Raw genomic sequence first — 20,333 nt, 5'->3', positions numbered from 1 at the left:
TAATTCCGCGAGTTCCTGGCAAGTTCCGCATTTTTCGCCGCATTTTTGGTTGTTTTCTGCCGCAAGTTTTTGAGGATTTTTTCCGCAAATTCCCGCAGGGACAGACTAAAAAGCCACAGCCTAGAATAACGATGGCACGCTGTGTTAGTTTTCTGGCAACTTCTGTGAACATACCGGTATGTACATGCGAACATGTGATCGATCCGGTGCGTTTCTAAGAACGTGTTAGAAGAACGCAGCCAGGATGATGAAAGATAAGAACGCCCCAGCCTGCCCCTTAGAGACAATGTTCTTGGGCGCGTGACTCTACTGCATGCTGTGGCAGAAGCAACTCATTCACTGTTACGTATGGTACACACAATATGACACAAACAACAATAGAATGAATGGATGAATGAATGAATGTAAAGCTTAAAAAAAGTCGACTTTAAATATAATTATGTACAGCAACTCGGAAAGTGTGGCAGTAGGAGAATGGTGTGTCTGCCATGATCAGGTTCATGTTCAGTGTGTGGGCAATGCGCAGCAAATAGAGTTATATCGGAATGCTCCTCATGTACAGGTCGGGTCATGTTGAATAATAAAACAAGCGGGTCAGGTCGCCTGATGACAACTCAATGGCCGTGTACTTCACCGGCCTTACCAGATACCTACACGAAAACACACAAAGATGAAACACGCACACACACAATCGATGCGGACAAGCAAGGTCAGGTATGCTAGCAAGTAATGATATGGCGTCAATGTAAAATGGACACAGACACATCCTGAGTGAGAAGAAAGCAGGACGCGGCATCACCCTAAGGGCCGGGTTCCACTGCGGCTCCGCTGCTCGAAACGTCATACTTACCATAGTGGCCGCGGCTCGAGCTGGAGCAGCGAGGCCGCGGCTCACCGCGAACTTTCGCTACGATTCTTGACCAAAAACTGCGAGCCGCAGTTGCGGCTCGACCTGTTTCCCGTACTTTGCATTGTTTTGTACGCCAGAATTTTAAAATTCAAAATTTAATTCGTTGCGCAGGCCAGAACACGAGGATTTTTTTGATTTCGCGCACAGACAGGTGAAACGTCATCAAAAAGTGCGGACCGCGAATGGCGAGTGTCAGTGGAACCGCGCTGCTCCGCTGCATGCAGCCAAGTGCCGTGGAGCAGCGGAGCCACAGTGGAACCCGGCCCTAAAGGGGCCTAAAGTCCACACAGGAACGGTCGAAGCAAATCTTTATTTTTATTGCGTGACGATTGCAAACAGACTCAGAAATGCAATACGCCCCTCTCCTGCCAGCTGTGTACTACATCTTGAATTACATTTACAATATTTACAGTAAAGTGGTGCAGAGCAGACTGTGTATTTACTAGAGAGTTTGAGGTGCACGGTATCTCTGACGTGACGCGAAAGTTCAGCTCGCGCGTCGAAAAACAACGCGAGTGACCTGCAGCTCGCGTCGAAAATAACGTGCATCTTTTGAAACCTCTCTACTGAGTTCAGTTCATGAGACTTTTGTTGACAACAGCACTGACTTCTGAAGTGGATTGCTCCACTGACTTCTTTTCTACTATTAAAAGGCGAGAATGTTCTGCCGAGTCACTGCGCCCACAATAACCCAACCCCATCCACCACAATCCCCCCCCCCCCCCCCCACACAACAGTTATCATTGTTTATCAGAGACACCAAGTGAACATAAACTAGCGTGTGCAACTCTGCCCAGTTCGGCCAACTGTGGCATTTTTTTCATTGCCGTCAACTTTGCCAGAGATCAGCGGAGTTGTAATTTCTTGCTTACGGACTCTTGAGGAGGCTAAAAGTCAGCTAGAAACACTAGCATCACAAGGGCACGGCCAGGTAACTTGCAGCCTCAAACTGCAACACAGCAAGAGAACTTACTCGCTTGAATTCATTCATGGAGGTTTCAGCCAGCGTTGTTCCGTAGAACGTAAAATGATCGATTATGGTCGTGTCTTCTCCGCCCTGATTGTCCTTGACAAAAATCTGTGCAAGCAGAGGATGGAAAGCAGCAATAGTCCTTACACACGTTGTACAGATGTACGGAGTTCTGTACTAGGGCCATAGGTGTTCACTGTGTGCTAGACATGCACACTTGACCAATTTAGCCCAATTATCTATGGTAAACAATCGCTATCCCAGCTTCTCACCACTTTGGATAGAACTAATGACTAGGTAGATCTTTGTGGGAAAAGTTCGTATGAAATGCCTTCAGGGCCCATTTCTGAGTGGAAATAGCAGTGAACACAATGGGGCCCTGCACATTCAACACCCAAGCAGGTCTACAAGATTCTACGGGATTTCGTGCATCTGTACAACATGCATAAAGCTTATGGCGACATAGCAATAACTGTTACAATGAAACAAGGCCAAGTGCATGTATTCGCACACACAGTAACTTGCACTTGACAACGGAATTGTGCAAATCCACACCAGTCACGAATTTCTCAACTCGATGCATACAATACCAACACCTGTCACACTACTTTTACTTACGCACAAACTCTGAACATTCTGGAACTTGACGAACTGCACAGGAACTAAACCATTACCTGTCGTATCACCGGGCTTCAACCTATGCAAGACACAGACACGCACACAGACACATACGCATGCGCACACACACACACACAAACCTTTGAGCTTTTGACGCCCATTGCCAGAGGCAATGATAGCGATGCGACAGCAGAAGCCATAGCAACTGGTGCTGGGAGTGCACCATTCAACAGCTTGCAAGGCTGAAGAATTGACCGCCACTATTCAGCCCGGTCTACACCGCCCCAGCTATTTGAAGTGTTTTTTTCTGGACAGTGAATCCCTACTTTCAAACACACACGCACGCACGCACGCACGCACACACACACAAGTATATAGATTAAGTCAGCTAAAGTCATGATAAGTGAAACAGGGCAGTGGCAAGGGCATCCGTCTGCAGCCAGTGCACTTATCAGCAAGGACTAACAACACCAGCAGCATCAACTTTGTCAGCATTCCCTTACTTACTGACACACACACCTTCTTTTTTTTTCTTTGACGTCCATCGCCGGAGGCGATGATAGCAATGCTACGGCAGAAGCCATAGCAACTTGTGCTGGGATTGCACCATTTAACAGCTTGCAAGGCTGAAGAATTGACCGTCACTATTCAGCCTGGTCTACACCATACAGCTATTCGAAGTGACTTTTTCTGGCCAGTATTTTTGGTCTTTTCATTTTTTTTCCCGCACACACATCACACTACATACTCCGGCATGCACTGGCTTTTGGTAACCAACCAGAAGAATGAAAGAAAAGTCAGGAAGAGTCTGAGAAAGAGAAGAAAGACGTGTGACCATAATCGTCGGGAATCGAATTCGCAACCTATCGATTGGAAATCGCTGCACATACCACTGCACCATATGGGACACACATACACACACACACACACACACACACACACACACACACACACACACACACACACACACACACACACACACACACACCACCACCACCACCACCACCATAGAGGCCTTACACAAACTCCTGTGTCGGTTTGTTGGTCTCAGCCGAGTCAAAGTCTGGTGCATTCGGCAAGTTGGTGAACAGTCTTAGAGTCTTTGGAGCATGGCCTGATAGAAAGACATACACAAACAGTTTCCTGTAATTTAGACCAGACATGTGGAAGTCCGAAGTATGACCAACACGCATGTGAGGACTACCGTCCAAAGATGGCAACAACATCAACTAACCTCAATTACACCATAATTATGGACAAAATGAAGGCTAGCACTGCCCTACACAGCTATGCAAACAGTAACCGAAATGAGCTGCGGGGAAACCAGCCAGCAATGCAAAGTGGAATGGAAGGCAACCCTTAGCCGCAGGTAATACATACAGACCCTGACGTGATAAGCCAGCACTAAATACACCAGCATCAGTATTAACAACACACCGACTGGAGCACTAGGAAGGAACAGCAACAACACCAACGCCACAACTAACGCCACCACCAACGCCACAACTAACGCCACCACCAACACCACCACCAACATTACCACTTACGACACCAATACCACCACTAACATTACCGCTAACGACACCAAACGTACCACTATGGTCAACGCCAATGCCATCACAACCACGAACAACACCAAATGTAGCACTAGGACCAACGCCATCACTAATGCCACCACTGACAACACCAACTGTAATGCCAGGACCAACGGCTTACGCCATCGCTAACAACAACACCTGCTGTCACCTTCACCACCACTAACAACACCAATGCAGTAGAAGAAGAATGATGCTAGTTGATACACGTGTTGACACTACTACTACTACTACAGTGCTGCTCAATAAAATCCAGTCGCGTCACTCAAGTTTGCGCCGTGTACCATTTCGCAGCCCAGTGTTTGCAGGTCTTTGGCTGCGCAACGCCAGGCGCGTACTTGAGAGCCGCGACTGGATGTCATTGAGCAAAACTAGTACTTACATGTGCTAGCACTACAGCAGCAGCAGCTCTACCCTAACCACCCCTGTCACTTCTTCCCAGCATGCACCTACAAACCAGCCGGAGTCACACCAAGCTCCGACTGGGATAATTTAGCTCACCATTGTCGGGTGACTGGACCTGTAACGTGTGGATCTTTACCGACTGCAGGAACGTGATGAAGATTATCAACTGCAAAACGCCAGCACACATCACACAGTCACAGCGTTAAGCCCAGGACTCTGATGAGAGAGTGTCAAGTACAAGGTGTGGGCATCAAACACATTCATACTTTTCGCAATAATTTATCACTATACATCACCTGAGTAAATAATTGTTATACAACACCAAGAAACAAAAATGAACTCTCCATACAACTAAACTGTAAGGTTCCCTATCCGCAGGCCCATACAAGTGAAGTTCCCTATCCGCAGGCCCATACAAGTGAAGTTCCCTATCCGCAGGCCCATACAAGTGAAGTTCCCTATCCGCAGGCCCACACAAGTGAAGTTCCCTATCCGCAGGCCCATACAAGTGAAGTTCCCTATCCGCAGGCCCATACAAGTGAAGTTCCCTATCCGCAGGCCCATACAAGTGAAGTTCCCTATCCGCAGGCCCATACAAGTGCGTGCGCGCACACACGGCACAAGAAACTCACCTGCTCATCGCATTCCGATTGCAGATAGCCACCACCAGAGTGCATGGCAGTGGTGAACCGATGATCGTCACTCTCATTCAGGCATTCACTCTTCTCCTTGTCCACCATCTCCACAAGATCAATCTACGGCAAGACACAGCACACGATAACACAGACCCTACACAAATCAGGATGCCACAAAAGAGGACAATCAACTGCCCAGTTACACATAGGCTAGATCTAGTCATGCAGTGTCATCATAATTATGGTGTGGAAGCATGCACTGCCGTGCGCACAACATACATGCATATTTCTGGGTGCATGCATAGCACCGCATGTGGAACCAATGCTAGAATACACACAGCAAAGTCCTGTTGTATGAACTATGAATCATTGGGCGCTGCCGGCACTTTGTCGATTGGCTGGTACAGGGCTGAGTGAGGATGGAAGTAAAGTATATGCCTTGATCGCCTCGTCTAGGCCATGGGATTGGTCGGTTCCGTGACCACAGGGATGTAAGTAAAAAAATCGAATGCTGTGTATTTATTCCTGCGGGGTCACTAATTAGTGTGCTACACAACATAGTCAAGTGCTGAGACAATGACTGTACAGCTGGTCACGTCTTATTTACTACATGCACCAGTGTGTGTGTGTGTGTGTGTGCTCCTTGCCTTTATGTACTTACATGACCAGCAATGAGACCAGGCAGCAATTCGGTTGGCTTTTCCGGAGCAGCAGCAGCGGCAGCAGCACCATCACCGGCAGCAGGGGCAGCAGCAGGTGCAGCCGATGCATCGGCGCTGGCATGCTGCTGGAGCATGGCTTCCAGTGCGGGCCGGTTGGCACCGCGCACCTGACCGACTCTAGCGCCCGAGCGCATGAAGATGAACGTGGGCATGGCGCTGACACTGAACAACGCCGCCACCTCCTGCAGAAGAAGAACCAATGATTATGAAAGGCTTATGACGTCTCAATCTAAGTTCTGTTTTACACATCCTATCCTATATAATAACAGACATAGTGAATTAGACTCCTGGATATTTACATACGAATCCTCCATAGCTCAAACGAATCCTAACAAGTACAGTAGGTATCGGTTATAGCGTGGGTGTTTGAAAAACGACATTTGATTCTTATTGTCGATATTTCTTACACACGATAAATCACGTGTGACATATCATATGCACGTGTGACATATCATATGCGCGGGGGGGGGGGGGGGAATTGCGCGCACGTTTGACATGTGGGCACGTACACATGATACACACGGATCAATCGGACTCGCGGTCGGGCTAGGCGACTGCGGAGCAGCGGATACAAGAGAAGACGGAAGAAAGAGTCCGACTGGACAGAAAAAAGTGATTCTCCAATGCTCCCTTGGACATAACTCTCTTTTTGTGTTGAATATTATTGTATTGAGTATGCACAGAGCACAGATGTTATTACTACAGGCGATACACTTTGCACTAATCTGGCATATTTTGCTACACAAAATCCATTCTTAGGGCCGATATATTCTACTATGCGATAATACTGCTTGTAAGAATAAATATACACATAAAATATGTGTTATGATTATGAAAAAATGAGTGTTCATTCTTGTACGCAGTATATTCTTGTATACGACCACACTATAACCGATACGCACTGTACTAGTAGTGTGCATATTCCTCTGGCACGCCAGCCAAGCGTGACCATCAGATTTATCACGTTTTATGGCATTCATTCTCTGGTCTTGCGTATGCATGTACAGTCACAGTGTACTACAGCGCACGTGTGTGCCGGTGTTGTACTGTTACTGCTGTATGCTAGATGTGCCTGCAGATTACAACACGTGCACCACATAAGCGGGATGCCAATGCGAAAAGCTGCAGTTCTACTTTGCCCTTCACATGGAATTGGTCATGCAACAGGACTGCACGTCAACTATGGGTGAGGGCTAACATGTATGCATGTACATGTATCAAGGTGTCTATCTATGCATGCATGCATACAGGATGAGCAGACCCTCTTCAGGCTCTGATGATTGCCATAATGCTGTACAGGCAGTACTAAGGAACTCCTTGCAAGCCAAAACCAGACATGATTAAGCAGAAGAGCTGGTTTACCTCATTTTCATCCACGTTCACCTTCAGAAACAGAACATTAGGATACTGATTGCTAAGCTCTTCATACGCAGGAGCGATCTGACGGCATGGTCCACACCTGTGCCCAACCACAACACCCCAATACTCTGTCAGTGTCATCCTGGCACATCAGTAATACTGGTACTGTATCAATTTTTTGTGCAACACATTGTTGTTCGATAGCTACCGGTATTACATTCGTCTTACGTATACCGTATTTTACCGGTTGTAAGTCGACCCCGGTTATAGGTCGACCCCCGTATCTGGAGGTCTCAATTCTGCGTTTTGAAGTTTTCACCAAAAGAAGCACTACTAACACCTCCCTGCTACTAACACATCAACAAATCATGTAAACATTCCTTATTGGATGGTATGTCCCAATCCTTGAAAAAGGCCAATAAACTGGCAAAAATGTGTACACATGGTGCACTCGTGCATGCAGGGCAGGTCATTTTTTGTAAGATACTGATAGTTCCCGGTTATAAGTCGAATCCCGGTTGTAAGTCGACCCCCACCCTTTCTACTTCCATTTTTAGTCATAAAAGGTCGACTTACAACCGGAAAAATACGGGTAAACGACCTTTTTTTAGTTGTCCATAGCAATGTATTGATGCAGAGTCAAGAAACATCATTCAAGCAGCTACGTATTTTCATCCACCAACCGTAAGTCAAAGGCGCAAACTACAATCAAGACGTAAACAATGATTATGTGTGCAGAAAATAAATAAAAACAACAGGTCATTTCGGCACTTACCAGTTCGCAAAGAAGTCGACTACAATCAGCTTTGAGTCAGCGGCCGTGACCTTCGCCTGAAAATCAGCTGGAGATTCTACTACTTGCACGCCCATTCTGGATTTGATACAAACGCCAACGTACTCGACAGAGAGGAAGCAAGAAGAAACTAACTTTCTGAAAATACTTCGTGCAAATGTGCTTCAGCTGTTGTTCTAGATTTTCTTTGATGGCGCTGGATTTGAAAGAAGGTTGTATTTTTGACCCTTTTCGCATGACATCGTCGCTTTCGTCAGCAAAATTTCAGGATGATCTATGATTCATCGATGACGCGTTCCGCGCGGGAAGGGTTTTTGGCACTTTTTTTCCTTTTGATTTCAACAAAATTCTGTTTATGCATGGTGATTCTTCGACCTTTAAAAAAAGCTTTCCGCTTTCTTTCATTCCATACTCTTCTAGATCCTCCATACGGACCACTATCCCGCCGGTGAACTAATACTTACTTCAATTTACTAGAAGCTGTCTCCTTGGGCGTTCGGGGAGGCAGGTTAGCACCGAAGTAATGGACAGTCAACAGAAAAAGTGTGAGCTTGGCCCATGGAATGTCAGCACCACACAGGGACCTATTTTGAAGTCCAGTTGTCCATTGCAGGAGAACTCCACGCACGAAGGTGACAAATGTGCAGAATGCTGCTTTGCCAAATTGAACTACCCTTTGCCTGAGATGGTGTTTGGGGAGAACTGCCTGAGGATTGCGCACCAGGCGGGATTTGCTTTGGAGTTCAGAGCTCTGGATGCTCTGAAGCTGGTAGACGATAAGAAAGAATGGATGCATGTTCCAGTGGCTGATCAGTGGCAGAAGGAACGCCAGGGTGTCACAGGCGTTGATAAGTGTTCCAACCCATACGACTGGACTTACAGCACACCATACAGAGGAAGCCTAGTGGGTGACGTCACGGTCTCAACAACAGAAGAAAGAATAAACTTGGACAAGCTTCGTGAACGGGAGAAAATCCTCTTCTTCGATGAGATACTTCTGTTCGAAGATGAGCTAGGTGACAATGGCGGCGCGCAACTGGAGGTTAAAGTGCGCTGTATGCCCAGCGGTTTCTTCGTACTGCAGCGCTTTTTCTTGCGAGTCGACGGCAGTATTGTGCGTCTTCACGACACTCGATTATACCATGGTGCGGGAACGGACTATGCCATCCGGGAATACCTGGTGAAGGAAAAGAAAATCAGTGAACTACCGGGACTGGAGGCGCATGAACTCCGGGACCCCGATTTCCTGTCAGGCAAAATGAAGGAGGTCGAGCTGGTATGTGAGCGCCTTCAATTCCCATCTGCATCTTAGTGGGAGCGGCTACTTACGTCTGTGATTCATGGGAAGCATCCTATCTGTGGTAAAAACTTGAGAACGGGGTCACTGTGAGATTTGTGTAAATCAAGCGTTGGGTGCATGGAATAAGCAGTAGCCAGATATCCAGCCGTGTGTATTCTCTGTGCCGGTGCTGAGTTTCAAGCAGGTCGGCTCTGCCTCTAGCCTGTTCCGAATGGCTTGTCTATGCTTGGACAGTACCTCACACCCATGTATTTGTATGGCCCGGCACAGCAGTAAGGACTGGGCGACTGCTCCTGCCTGTACCAGCAATAGTAAGACTACCCCTGTGGCTGCTACTCTGCCAGACGCAGCACCGACCAGCCAACGCTACAGTGCATCGGCTTTCGATGGCCTCCGTGCTTCAGGCACAGCATTGTGCAGCCATGCACATTTACTTTTCCTATAACATCAATTCACCATCATCAGCTCTAGACTTGTTCAGCATTGCCTTACATCACTGGTAAGGGACGGGGAGAGAGAGAGAGGGCAATGGTGTTCTAATGCTCTTCTTTTTAAAATTACAAAAGTACGTTTCTGAAATGAAAGTTGATTGCTACAAAAGGTTTCAGAAAGTTCCATCTTCGCTTCCCCCCCCCCCCCCCCCTTTATTAGGGATGAACCTTTGTTTATAATTCTGCTGAGCATTCTTAGCAATGTGTATCCTGATGATACCCATCACAGGCAAACGCATCGCAGCAGGCAAGCCAGCTCAGTCAAGAATATGGATGATCTGCTTTGGCAACTTCTCGTGAGACAATGCTGCCCAATCTTGTAAATGTACATGGCATAGTTTAGACTTGTTTTCTCTTTCAGAAATTGATCAGATTAATCATTTGGAAAGAATTGCTAGTACCGCTACAGAATTGTACTTCCCTTTCTTAGCTGGGAGTTTATGTAGTGGGAATGGGCGAAAGTGGAGAATAAAATAAGAATACAATTGGGCTTGAAGGATGTGATTTGGACCTTGAAGGCGGCTGCGGGAAAGTCGGTCTCACCGACTCTCACGCGAACTGTGAGATTTTATTTATTTATGTGAGACTTGAGGTGAATTCGAGAAAAAAATATTTTCCATCCATGATCTGTAGGGAGCGTGAGCAGAGCTGGCTAGCAGGCTACTCCCAGTGGAAACGTGCCCGGGTAATCCTGGTTCCTCCATAGGCCACGGCCTTGTCACGGACGACTCCGTTAGACTTGGTCGTGTGATCTGAGGAAAACAAGTGGGAGAAAAACAAGACACCAGTAGGACTAGGTCTTAACGGGAAAAGTCCGACTAAGTGGCTCCGATATTCTCACCGCACATCTTTGTCGGATACACTTATGGGGTTCGTGACATTTGTACAATGAATGTTGGGCTGTAGTGCAGCAAAGAATCATGGAAATCTTTGAATCCCAAATAAACGAGGACTGTAGAACAAGAAGTGTTGGTTTGGATCCAAAGTGCTAGTTCAAATATTGTACAATAATTATAAAATGACTACAACTTATAGCGTAAATGTGCTGAGATACAACACTCGTAACAAGGTAGAAATTTATCAAGTTTTAGAAGGAGAAATAAAATAATTATAACAACGCCAACGCCATAGTGAACACATAATCATTATGTGGCATTGTTCACACCTCGACGAATTTACGCTACAAGTTGTAGTCATTTTTTTCCATTTTAGCCATTCCCTGTATAGTCCTGATGAGAAGGGAGCAAAAACGTTTGATATAATCTGATATGAGTGTCTTCTGGACTGGATGCGTTGATTGCGTGGATGCATGAGAACTTGACTTTGTTCTAGAACAAAATGGTTTGTCGCCTCCGGCCTCCGTTGTAATAATTATAGCATGCTATTTCTTGCGGGGCACTATTACTTCAAAGTACTTCGAGTACTCGTATGTCGTAGTGCATGTATATCCAGTTATCCACCCCCTTTATCTACTCTGGTCATCACCCATATTTTTAATAAGCCTTATGCACATTGTATAGATGCACGATATCCCATAGAATCCCGTAGGCCCGGTTGGGTGTTGAATGTGCAGGACCCTATTGTGTTTACTGCTATTTCCACTAAGAAATGGGCCCTGAAGGCATTTCATACGAATCCTTTTTTCTGGCAAACATCTAGCTAGTCATTAGTTCTAACCAAAGTGAAGAAGCTGGAAAAGTGATTGTTTGCCATTATAATTATGAGGCTAAATTGGTCAAATGTGCATGCATAGCACACAATGAACACCCAACCGGGTCTGTACACACCTACGGCAAGAGTCCATAAACAAGAGTATGCAACTGTGATCTCTTTTCTATGGGCCAGATGCGCAGCGCACTGCCTTCATTACATCATTCAGCTGGAGTCCACGCACTGCGGAAAATCAAACACCGCACTTTCCCTCCAGTTTGAAATGAACTTTCGTACGGAACTGGAGTTCACGCGCCAGAATTCAGAGATTGTGTAGGTACTGGAACGAATTGAGCAAAAACGGATGGGCTCGTGCGAGAAATTGAGAGTTTGAATGCATGCTTTCAGAGCATGATGAAGGCAAGTTACGTAATGAAGGCAGCGCGCCGCGCACTGACCCATAACCACAGTTGCATACTCTTGTTTATGCACTCTTGCCTACGGTCCTAGTACAGAACTTCGTACATCTGTACAACGTGCATATTAAAAGGTCTATACATAAAAGCTTCCAGTGCAGCAGGTTCCATACTGGTAAAACTGAGGTGAGGACATCTTTGCAGATACTCCCCAGATATCATGTATTTCTAAGCTTTGGAGCATACCCGGAGATCTTTAGAGGTGCATGTCTGGAATGAGTATTTCCAACAGTTAGCTGGACAAAAGTCACCCAGGACACCACATGCATTCCAGGACACATTCTTTGCAGCACACCCTGGAATAGCCTACCCCCCCCCCCCCCCCCCCCGCGCACACACACATGCACACCGGACACGTATGCACTGCGCGTCCTTGCAGCTTTCTCACCGAAACTGACGCTGCAGGAGCGTGCCTGAGTGGAAGGCCGCTGGCGAGGGCGTTTCTGGCTGGACACAATTGGCTCTTTCACTTTGATGACTTTCAGCCAAGGTCCACAGTAGGCTTCCTTGCACCCAACAGCAAAGTAGAAGTCTCCGTTCTTTCCCTTGACTGAAACCGCAGTAAATAGGAAATACACAATACACTGCAATAAATAGCTTCATTCATTCAGGTCGGCAGCAGTGACAGCTCTCACGAACCAAAGAAAATGTCACTCTGGAGATTATGTTGTTTATAGCGTACATGTCTTGAATACAATCATCGCATAATCATGTACATGTACATGCAGTGTATAGGTGCAAGTATGTCTGTGTTATTAGCCGAGTGTCTGGAAAATACCGGCCTATATCTGGATGGATGGCCGGCACAGGACACGGTTATGTACTGTACATCAGGCTAGACAACCCGGGCCAGGTATGTTGCAATTCGCTCCAAGTGTATTCATGATCATGGCACAGTAACATCATGCCACTTGCTTACAAGGCATTTTAGCCCCGGCTTGACCCCTGCCCCTATCCTGCATAACATTGTTGTGACCAGGGAGTCGTAAAATACCGGTATTTTACGACTCCCTGGTTGTGACCAGGCAGCAGGGAGTATAGTAAAATCCCAAATAAAGATAATGGTGCTTTTAAAATATAAATAAAAAATACTTTAAAAAAACTTTTAAAAGTACTTTTACTACTCCCTGGTTGTGACGCTAATCAACAACCTCAGCCAGCTCGGTGCAACTCTGATGCGGCAGGAACTCCAAGATGCCCACCTACTTACAGGCAACCTGGCTGCTTGGAGGGGGCTGGATATATCCGAACTCATACACTCATAGGACAGAAGCGGAAGGAGACATGCAGCGCGTACTATTTTATTTACTTTCGTCACGTAACTCATTTTGTCCTTGCTGTGATGGCCGAGTGGTTAAGGCGTTGGACTTGAAATCCAATGGGGTCTCCCCGCGCAGGTTCGAACCCTGCTCGCAGCGTTCTTGTTTTGTCATTTTTTATGCTTTTTAGCAAACTTTTTAACCCAGCCCAAGATGAGATGATAATATTCTGTCATGGCTATTCTGTGTCAACATCTTTCATTTTGGGCTCAATCTGTTTATGGAGTTTGTATTGAATGCAACCCAGCTGATTGATCACAAGGCCATTCTGCATCATGCACATTTTCATCCCAGGATGAATTCCGACTTGCCCTATACCGACCTTGCTGAACGCACCAGGACAACATGAGATAACAAATGCGGCCGTTCGTATACGAGTACGTACCAAGGTAAACTAACCCAGAATGAAAAATTCCCCGTAAACACACTTCCCTCTGCACGTTAGGCTTCGGTCACACTACGGCAAGTTTGAAGCTGGACGCAGCGTCAAGCCGCAGCACTTGACGCAGACGCGGGGTCGACCGGTCACACAGTGTTTTGTTTTGTTTGCAGCTCATGACTGCCGCGGCCTGACACATTTGTCGACGTCACAAAATCACCAGGGAAACTCAATGACGACACGGATTCCCACGGAAACCGGCCTTTTGCTTATTATACACAAAAATTGTCGGACAAAGTTTTCAAATTTTTCATTGATTTTTGATAACAAGAAGACGAAAGGTCCACGCGTGCACGACCGTTGTTGTTTCTTTCCGAATTTGAAGCCATTTTCAGTTGTAGTGTCATGGATCAGGCAAGAAAAGTCCGCATCGCAGCTGTGTTTCTCCTGACTTCGTCATACTGGTTGTCCTTTTTGGGGCTCTTGACGACAACACAACACTCACAAATCAACAGGCTCCAGTTGGCCGATGACCCACTCGAACAACTGGTCCTTTCTCGACATCATTTTCTTCTCAGAAAACGCCTCGCTCTTCCGCCAGGTTCGGAGCAGAGCAGCCTCGGCCTCGTAGGTCCACGGACTCATCTCGAAAAAAAAGAGGGAACAAAACAAACCTTGAAGAGACGAATGTCGAATGACTGCTCAACTCAAGCAACTGTCTTGAAACTAATTTTACTTGAAAGACACTGTTTTTCCGCCAAGCGTCACTCCCATCAGCGGCAACGCAGCCGATTTCCCCACGTCAGACGCAACAGCGTCTGACGCTCAAACTTCCCGAGGTTGCGTCAGTTGCCATGGAAAAGCTCATGATTCTGACGCTGACGCAGCATTTTTGCCATAGTGTGACCGAGGCCTAAGGTCAGCAACTGAACACATAAAAGTGAAATGCTGCACACTGCCTTGGCATGCATCGTGGCAACTGACTGGCATCCAACCTGGCGGCATGGTGGCATTCCTTTGGAATCATGTGCAACAACCGTTCAAAGTACATAACGAAATGAAATGCTAGCAGGTGGTTCTCACCAAGGTCCCGGTAGTGATTGAGTCGGCCACCTAGCATTGACTCCTTTGTGTCATGGTTGACATGTCCATCGGTTGGCTTCTTTCCACTTTCACTGTGTTCACTGCCACGACTGTGGTCATCACCTGGCTCGACGCTATCACAGTGGAGGATATCTCGGCCCTGCACAGCCACCTCACATCCTACGGCCATGCTTTCATATTCTGAAAGAGCACAATGGAAACAACATTCAGCCAACAGTTGTCATACCGTGAAGGAAACTTCAGTAAAAAAATACCTCCGGGACATGAAAAGCTGCACTTTGACATCGAGGTACTGTATATCTATGCCTTCTAAGGTCAAACGAATGGAAAAGGATACACTGCTCCTTGACAATAAAATGCTTTATAGCTAGGGCTGAAACGATCATGGATTTTCACCAGAGAGTTGTATACTTCAACTTACTGTATAGACTGTATACTGTATACTGTATAGGTCTATACAACTCCCAGATTTCATGCACCTATCAATTACTCTCAGTAACTGAGTACAGGCAATACTCGTATACTAGTCTGTACTCGAATACACGATAGGAAAAAGATCAGAGTACTCGTGTTTTACATGCATACTTTCACTCCCAATTGTAATAAATATAATATATTTATTATACTTGAATCTAAGACTATCAGCTTCCAACGGATGCTAGTAATTAATTTCTTCTATTTGAAGACTGCAACCATGTATCAGCATGATGACCAGCATTCTGCGTCATGCCAGGCATACCTGCTTGTTTATCGCCGGAGTGGCCAAGTGATTCCTTCGCCTGCTCCAGCATTGCCTCTCCGCCACGTGCACTGGAGACAAGCAAAGCCCAAACGAAACGCAGATACAGTACATGTATTTGATTTACCGTATTTTCCGGAGTATAATATAAGCTGCACTTTGAACACTCAAAATTCACCCCGGAAAAAAGGGGTTTCGGCTTATACTCCGATAATCAAATTATCGGTGATAAATATGGTATTTTGTGGCAAAAAATGGGGGTGCGGCTTATACTCCTGACAATACTGTAAAACAAGTTTAACCAGTAACCAGCAATGGCCATCAGAGCAAAATATGTGGACATAATCATGGCCTGGCAATGCACTGAATAGATAACTGAATACAGTTGCTATTCTAACGCTACATGTGAAGCCAAGTTGTACCGGGGCATCCACTGTGCAAGGCCAGTGAGATCCTCCTGGCTTATGGTCCGAGATGGAATTTATTTGTTCAGTTCATTATTGCCAGCAGCACTCACACAGCTGGAGACATGCACCATTACCACTGCATGGCCGCACGCCGGCGATCACTGTGTGGTGCTCACCCCCTTCTGCTAGACACCGTACCGGCATGAGAGTAGCGTGTAGTCAACCAACTATGAACATGTAAACGAACGGTGGCCCCACTCCATCATGTCGTATAATTTCCCCTGCTCCTCGGACCTATCAAGAAATTCATTCCCGGAATCCAACACTCAGAAACCGTGCCACTGTAAACGGTCACCGCCGGTACGTGTACAGTACTTACATTGCCAGACCTTCACTGAGACTGCTGCAGTGGACAAGCACACAGCCTTCTCCCTGCATTGCTACGCCGCAGCCTTCGGCAACTGCTAGCGACCGGCCTGAACAGGACGATACTGCAGCAGGTGATGAACAACCATGGCCGGCAGTTGAAACTGTTTTACACGGGCTTCTGCCTGAGGGGACACGAAAATACGTGTGGAGATGTTATGTTTATGTTCTGCAGTTACCATGTTACCATGGTTACACTTGGTGAACTAAAATCCAACCCTAAGTGCAAAGTTAGCAGCTCAAAACCAATTTGCATTCCATTGAATTGGCCTAGCTGGGTGCATGATACTAGATCAGTGGGTGGGGATAATCGCCACTCTCCTGCATCTACATGTACATTGTCTTGCACTACATAGTCAACTTCGCTTGTAACGACACTGGGCGGGGCATCAAAAAAGTGTCCTTATTCGCGAAGTGTCGTTATACCCGAAGTCTCATCATTATGACTGTATTACAGTTGGATGGGACTTTGCTCTGGGCATGGACATTCTGTCGTTATTCGCGAATTGTCGTTATATCCGCAGTCGTTATTAGCGAAGTTGACTGTATTCCACATCTTGGCAATCACTACAACTTACAAGTACAATCATCATGCACACTTCCCAGGCAAACTTCCCCACATACTGAGCATTGCCACTGTTACTTAGTTACTACTGAAGTATCAGAGTTTTTTTATACGACTCCCTGGTTACTACCGGTAAGTAAGCATGGTAAGACACTGAGTGTTAGCTTAGCCTTAGTTACCATGATGATCTGTGTAGATCTGTGTAGATCTGTGTAGATCTGTGTAGATCTGTGTAGATCTGTGTAGATCTGTGTAGATCTGTGTAGATCTGCATGACTGCTGAGTGCTGTGTATACTAAGGTCCTAAGTAAGGAACCCACCACAGTCAGACCTCTTCTTCCGAGTTACTTACCCGATGTTGCTGGTAGGAGAGAGTTCGCACTGCTGTGTGAAGATCTGGGGTGCCTCCTCCTGGCACTGCCCGTGTTCAAACTCAAAGCGGCCACTCCAGACGTGGTCAAGGCCACTGATTCAGTGGTGCCGCTGCTGCTGCCCGACAACATCCGATGGTAGCACTGGCTGTGCGGGCGGGCATCTTGGCTCCTCACTGGACCAGAATGCACTGCCATCGCCTCCGCAGCGACCCTGTCGACTGTCGGACCTTCGGCACTGGCCTCGGCTACCAATGATGATTACTGTTGTTCCGCCAGCTTCTCTGCTGAACTGCTTTGTTTCCGCAGTTCGGATCTTTCCCCAATGCTTATGTTGCGGCAGAGCAAGCAGGTAGTACGAACTCTGATCTGAGTCTACTCGGTGTCAAGCCTGGGCCGCCTAATCACTTGATCATGCCTGTAATACGTGGTGTATCGCAATCGATTGCTATTGACATAATTGTAAACTTGCGTCGCAGAAACAGATCGAGGAAAGTAAGTAAGTAATTAGTTGTTCCCCACGACCGCGGAGCTCTTCTGACAACTGTCAGTGCGTGCTCTGTTTTCATAGTCGACCGGTTGTCTGGCGTAAGTCTCTAGTCGAACATGCCCTACGCGCTACGTTTCGATTATGGTGGCTCAGACAAACGCTCCGCTGCACTGAGAAAACCCCCGGACAACTGTTACAGTCATGCTGCAAGCAATAGCTAGGGCAAGTCCGCACCATGTCCGTGAATACCCTCCAGCAATACTCTGCAGCCGGTGCATTCGAGGAGAGCGCCGGCGGAGATACAAGATCACTCTCACGAAACTCTAGTGGCAAGTGTTCGGATCGAGCTGGATGAAGGCCTGTACGGAGTATTACCATGCCAGGTATTTCCTCTCACGTCGTTGCAAAACTCCCGCTGTTTCCAAACTTCCTGACCAGCGCGTCAGGACGACATTCCCGATTGATCTTTCTCCGATGCTCTGACGTATCGGTAGTGGTATTCAACCAAGCTTTGCTGACCAGAGGCAATATGCAGATAGTTGGGCCATCGGATGACCTTCGCATTGGACAGCACACGCGCGGAAATACCAGCACTGCAGCCTTGTGTGCGTGTGTGCTTCAAGAAAAAGTCATTTTAGCGCGACCCAGCATGGAGCCGGAGGACGCGGAAGCTGGGCCCATGTACAGTGATGTACGCGTGGTGAGCAGCTGCGAGCTGCCAAGACGGTGTGGTTGTTGGCACAGACTCAGTGACATGATACCTCTGTACTGTGCTTGGGATTTGCCGGTGAGTGTGTGAACTTACTTATAATAATTTTGGCCTAACTAGAATTATTGTAGTGTCAGGCTCAAGGACATTATGCCATAATATGGCATAGAGCCAGTGGCAAACGACTTGAAACAACGGATCACACCGCCGCAGATGGGGCTATCCTGTATGATGAGTATAGAGGTTATGCAAACGATATCATGGTGATGAACTACAGTCCATTCAGAAAAGGTTGATATCCTAGCTTTTGGCCATCGAAACGGGTCAACTTTTGAGTTTTCGTCTCCTTTTTTAGGCAATCCCCCATGGAATGCTCTTCCAATTGTGTTTTTGATGTCTATTTCTCCAAAAAGCAAGCCATAACAAGAATAGGATTTCGGCCAGGTTTTGCCCCAAAAGCACTAAATTGGGTAAAAACTAAAAACCATGAAAATCCAGGCCGTTCACTCCACTTGCATAACAGTACATTTGCGGTTCGAACCCCAGTTGAGGTGCCTTTTTGGACCCTTTTTCAAGTTTCGAATCGCGCGGCACTGCACAGTGTACCACAAAATTACCAAACACGGGAGCTCTCCAGAGCCAGCGCTCAACCTTTTCTGAATGGACTGTAGCAGACTGGCCGGCTTATGGGCGCTAAGAATACAGTGTGAGTCTGCAGAACGGCTTATGATGGACTCTGTGTATCATGACATAATTGCGAGTCGCAAGTGCATCGCTGTGCAGTAACTTTGCCAAGGCATCTCAAGTTCTCAACTGATGATGTAATCGCATAACCTCAGTACATGTATTGGTGAAAAGATCCCAACTGGGCAATTTCTGAGTGCGTGAGACACAGTCATGTAGGCAGGTGGTGTGTCATTTGGAGGTGTTCTCTTAAGCTGCAGTCAGTCACAGTGCCGAGAGACATACTGTAACTTGAACATGTTATTTTCGGTGTAACTTTAATTTCGGTGATTTCGGTAGAGAAAACAGGCACCTAAATTTTTAAAAACTTACACCTAAAAGGCACTAGAATATGCACTGTATGTGATGGGAACGCTGGTCACCTAATTCTACATTACACCTGAAACCTGGCAGGTCCCTGGCACCGAAATTTTAATGCACCTAAAACTGCATGTTTTACAGTACCCGTCATCACTACGAGTCTCGTGACCCAATGAAATCTGGGCTCACAAAAAACGAGCGTCGGTAGACTTGCGACAGTGCACAACCCAGTACTTGCAGGCTGGAGGGGGGGTGGGGGGGGGGGGGGTGCACAAGGACCTAGGTGACTCATTCAGCAGCACTGTACTATGGTAGGGGGAGTATGGTTGATTGAGACAGCTTTAGAGACATGGTGATATCACATGACTGGTGATATCACATGACTGGTGATATCACATGACTACACAATGATCATGACTGTATAGATGACGGTGTATCGCAATCGCTATTGCCATAACTGTGAACTTGCGCCACAGCGGCAGATCGAGGAAAGTACATGTAAGTTGTTCCCCACGACCGCGACCGCGACTATGCGTATAGCCACTGGGCGTGGCATGATATTCGTTCGGAACGGAATTGAATTACGGGTTGTTGGCAGTCGTCCAGGGTGTGCACACGATTGATTGTGCTGGAAGTGATTTACCTGGTCCGGTCTGCAACGCTTTTATCGCTATCACTGACTGCTTTCCTCAACCGATGAGGAATCGAATACCATTTTCCCGTGGTTGGCCAAGATTTCCATTTGCGACCAGGAGCCAAAGTGCATCGTCCTATCTTGAGCGTTATGCATGAGCTTAGCGCGCTATGTATCTGAATGGCTGAATCTGAAACCTTTGGAAAGCTGGAGTATAACAGG

General features: G+C 46.8%; 3 protein-coding genes and 1 non-coding gene across 4 annotated transcripts; 2 read left to right on the top strand and 2 right to left on the bottom strand.

Moving 5' to 3' along the window:
• Positions 1-301: 301 nt before the first annotated feature.
• Positions 302-8,205, bottom strand: LOC135815279 (thioredoxin-like protein 1). The gene is made up of 9 exons (XM_065328555.1): positions 7,990-8,205; positions 7,218-7,314; positions 5,795-6,037; positions 5,131-5,253; positions 4,595-4,664; positions 3,519-3,612; positions 2,499-2,577; positions 1,884-1,988; positions 302-650 (listed from the first exon to the last, which is right to left on the bottom strand). Exons 1-9 carry the CDS (start codon positions 8,082-8,084, stop codon positions 615-617), a joined length of 942 nt encoding a protein of 313 aa, XP_065184627.1. The 5' UTR covers positions 8,085-8,205; the 3' UTR covers positions 302-614.
• A 183-nt stretch (positions 8,206-8,388) lies between these two features.
• Positions 8,389-10,209, top strand: LOC135815282 (TIP41-like protein). The gene has a single exon (XM_065328557.1). It carries the CDS (start codon positions 8,531-8,533, stop codon positions 9,317-9,319), a length of 789 nt encoding a protein of 262 aa, XP_065184629.1. The 5' UTR covers positions 8,389-8,530; the 3' UTR covers positions 9,320-10,209.
• On the bottom strand, positions 10,073-18,053 carry LOC135815280 (uncharacterized). The gene is made up of 6 exons (XM_065328556.1): positions 17,216-18,053; positions 16,252-16,423; positions 15,466-15,536; positions 14,706-14,906; positions 12,313-12,474; positions 10,073-10,550 (listed from the first exon to the last, which is right to left on the bottom strand). The coding sequence occupies exons 1-6, from the start codon at positions 17,430-17,432 to the stop codon at positions 10,459-10,461; spliced, it is 915 nt and encodes a 304-aa protein (XP_065184628.1). The 5' UTR covers positions 17,433-18,053; the 3' UTR covers positions 10,073-10,458.
• Trnas-uga (transfer RNA serine (anticodon UGA)) lies at positions 13,261-13,342 on the top strand. Its single transcript has one exon. It is a non-coding gene; the product is annotated as a tRNA-Ser (tRNA).
• Positions 18,054-20,333: the final 2,280 nt, after the last annotated feature.

Source organism: Sycon ciliatum, chromosome 4 (genome assembly GCF_964019385.1).
Source record: "Sycon ciliatum chromosome 4, ocSycCili1.1, whole genome shotgun sequence".
Taxonomy (NCBI): domain Eukaryota; kingdom Metazoa; phylum Porifera; class Calcarea; order Leucosolenida; family Sycettidae; genus Sycon; species Sycon ciliatum.
The sequence above is the reverse complement of the archived record's forward strand: the minus strand, read 5'-3'. Positions and strand labels throughout refer to the sequence as shown.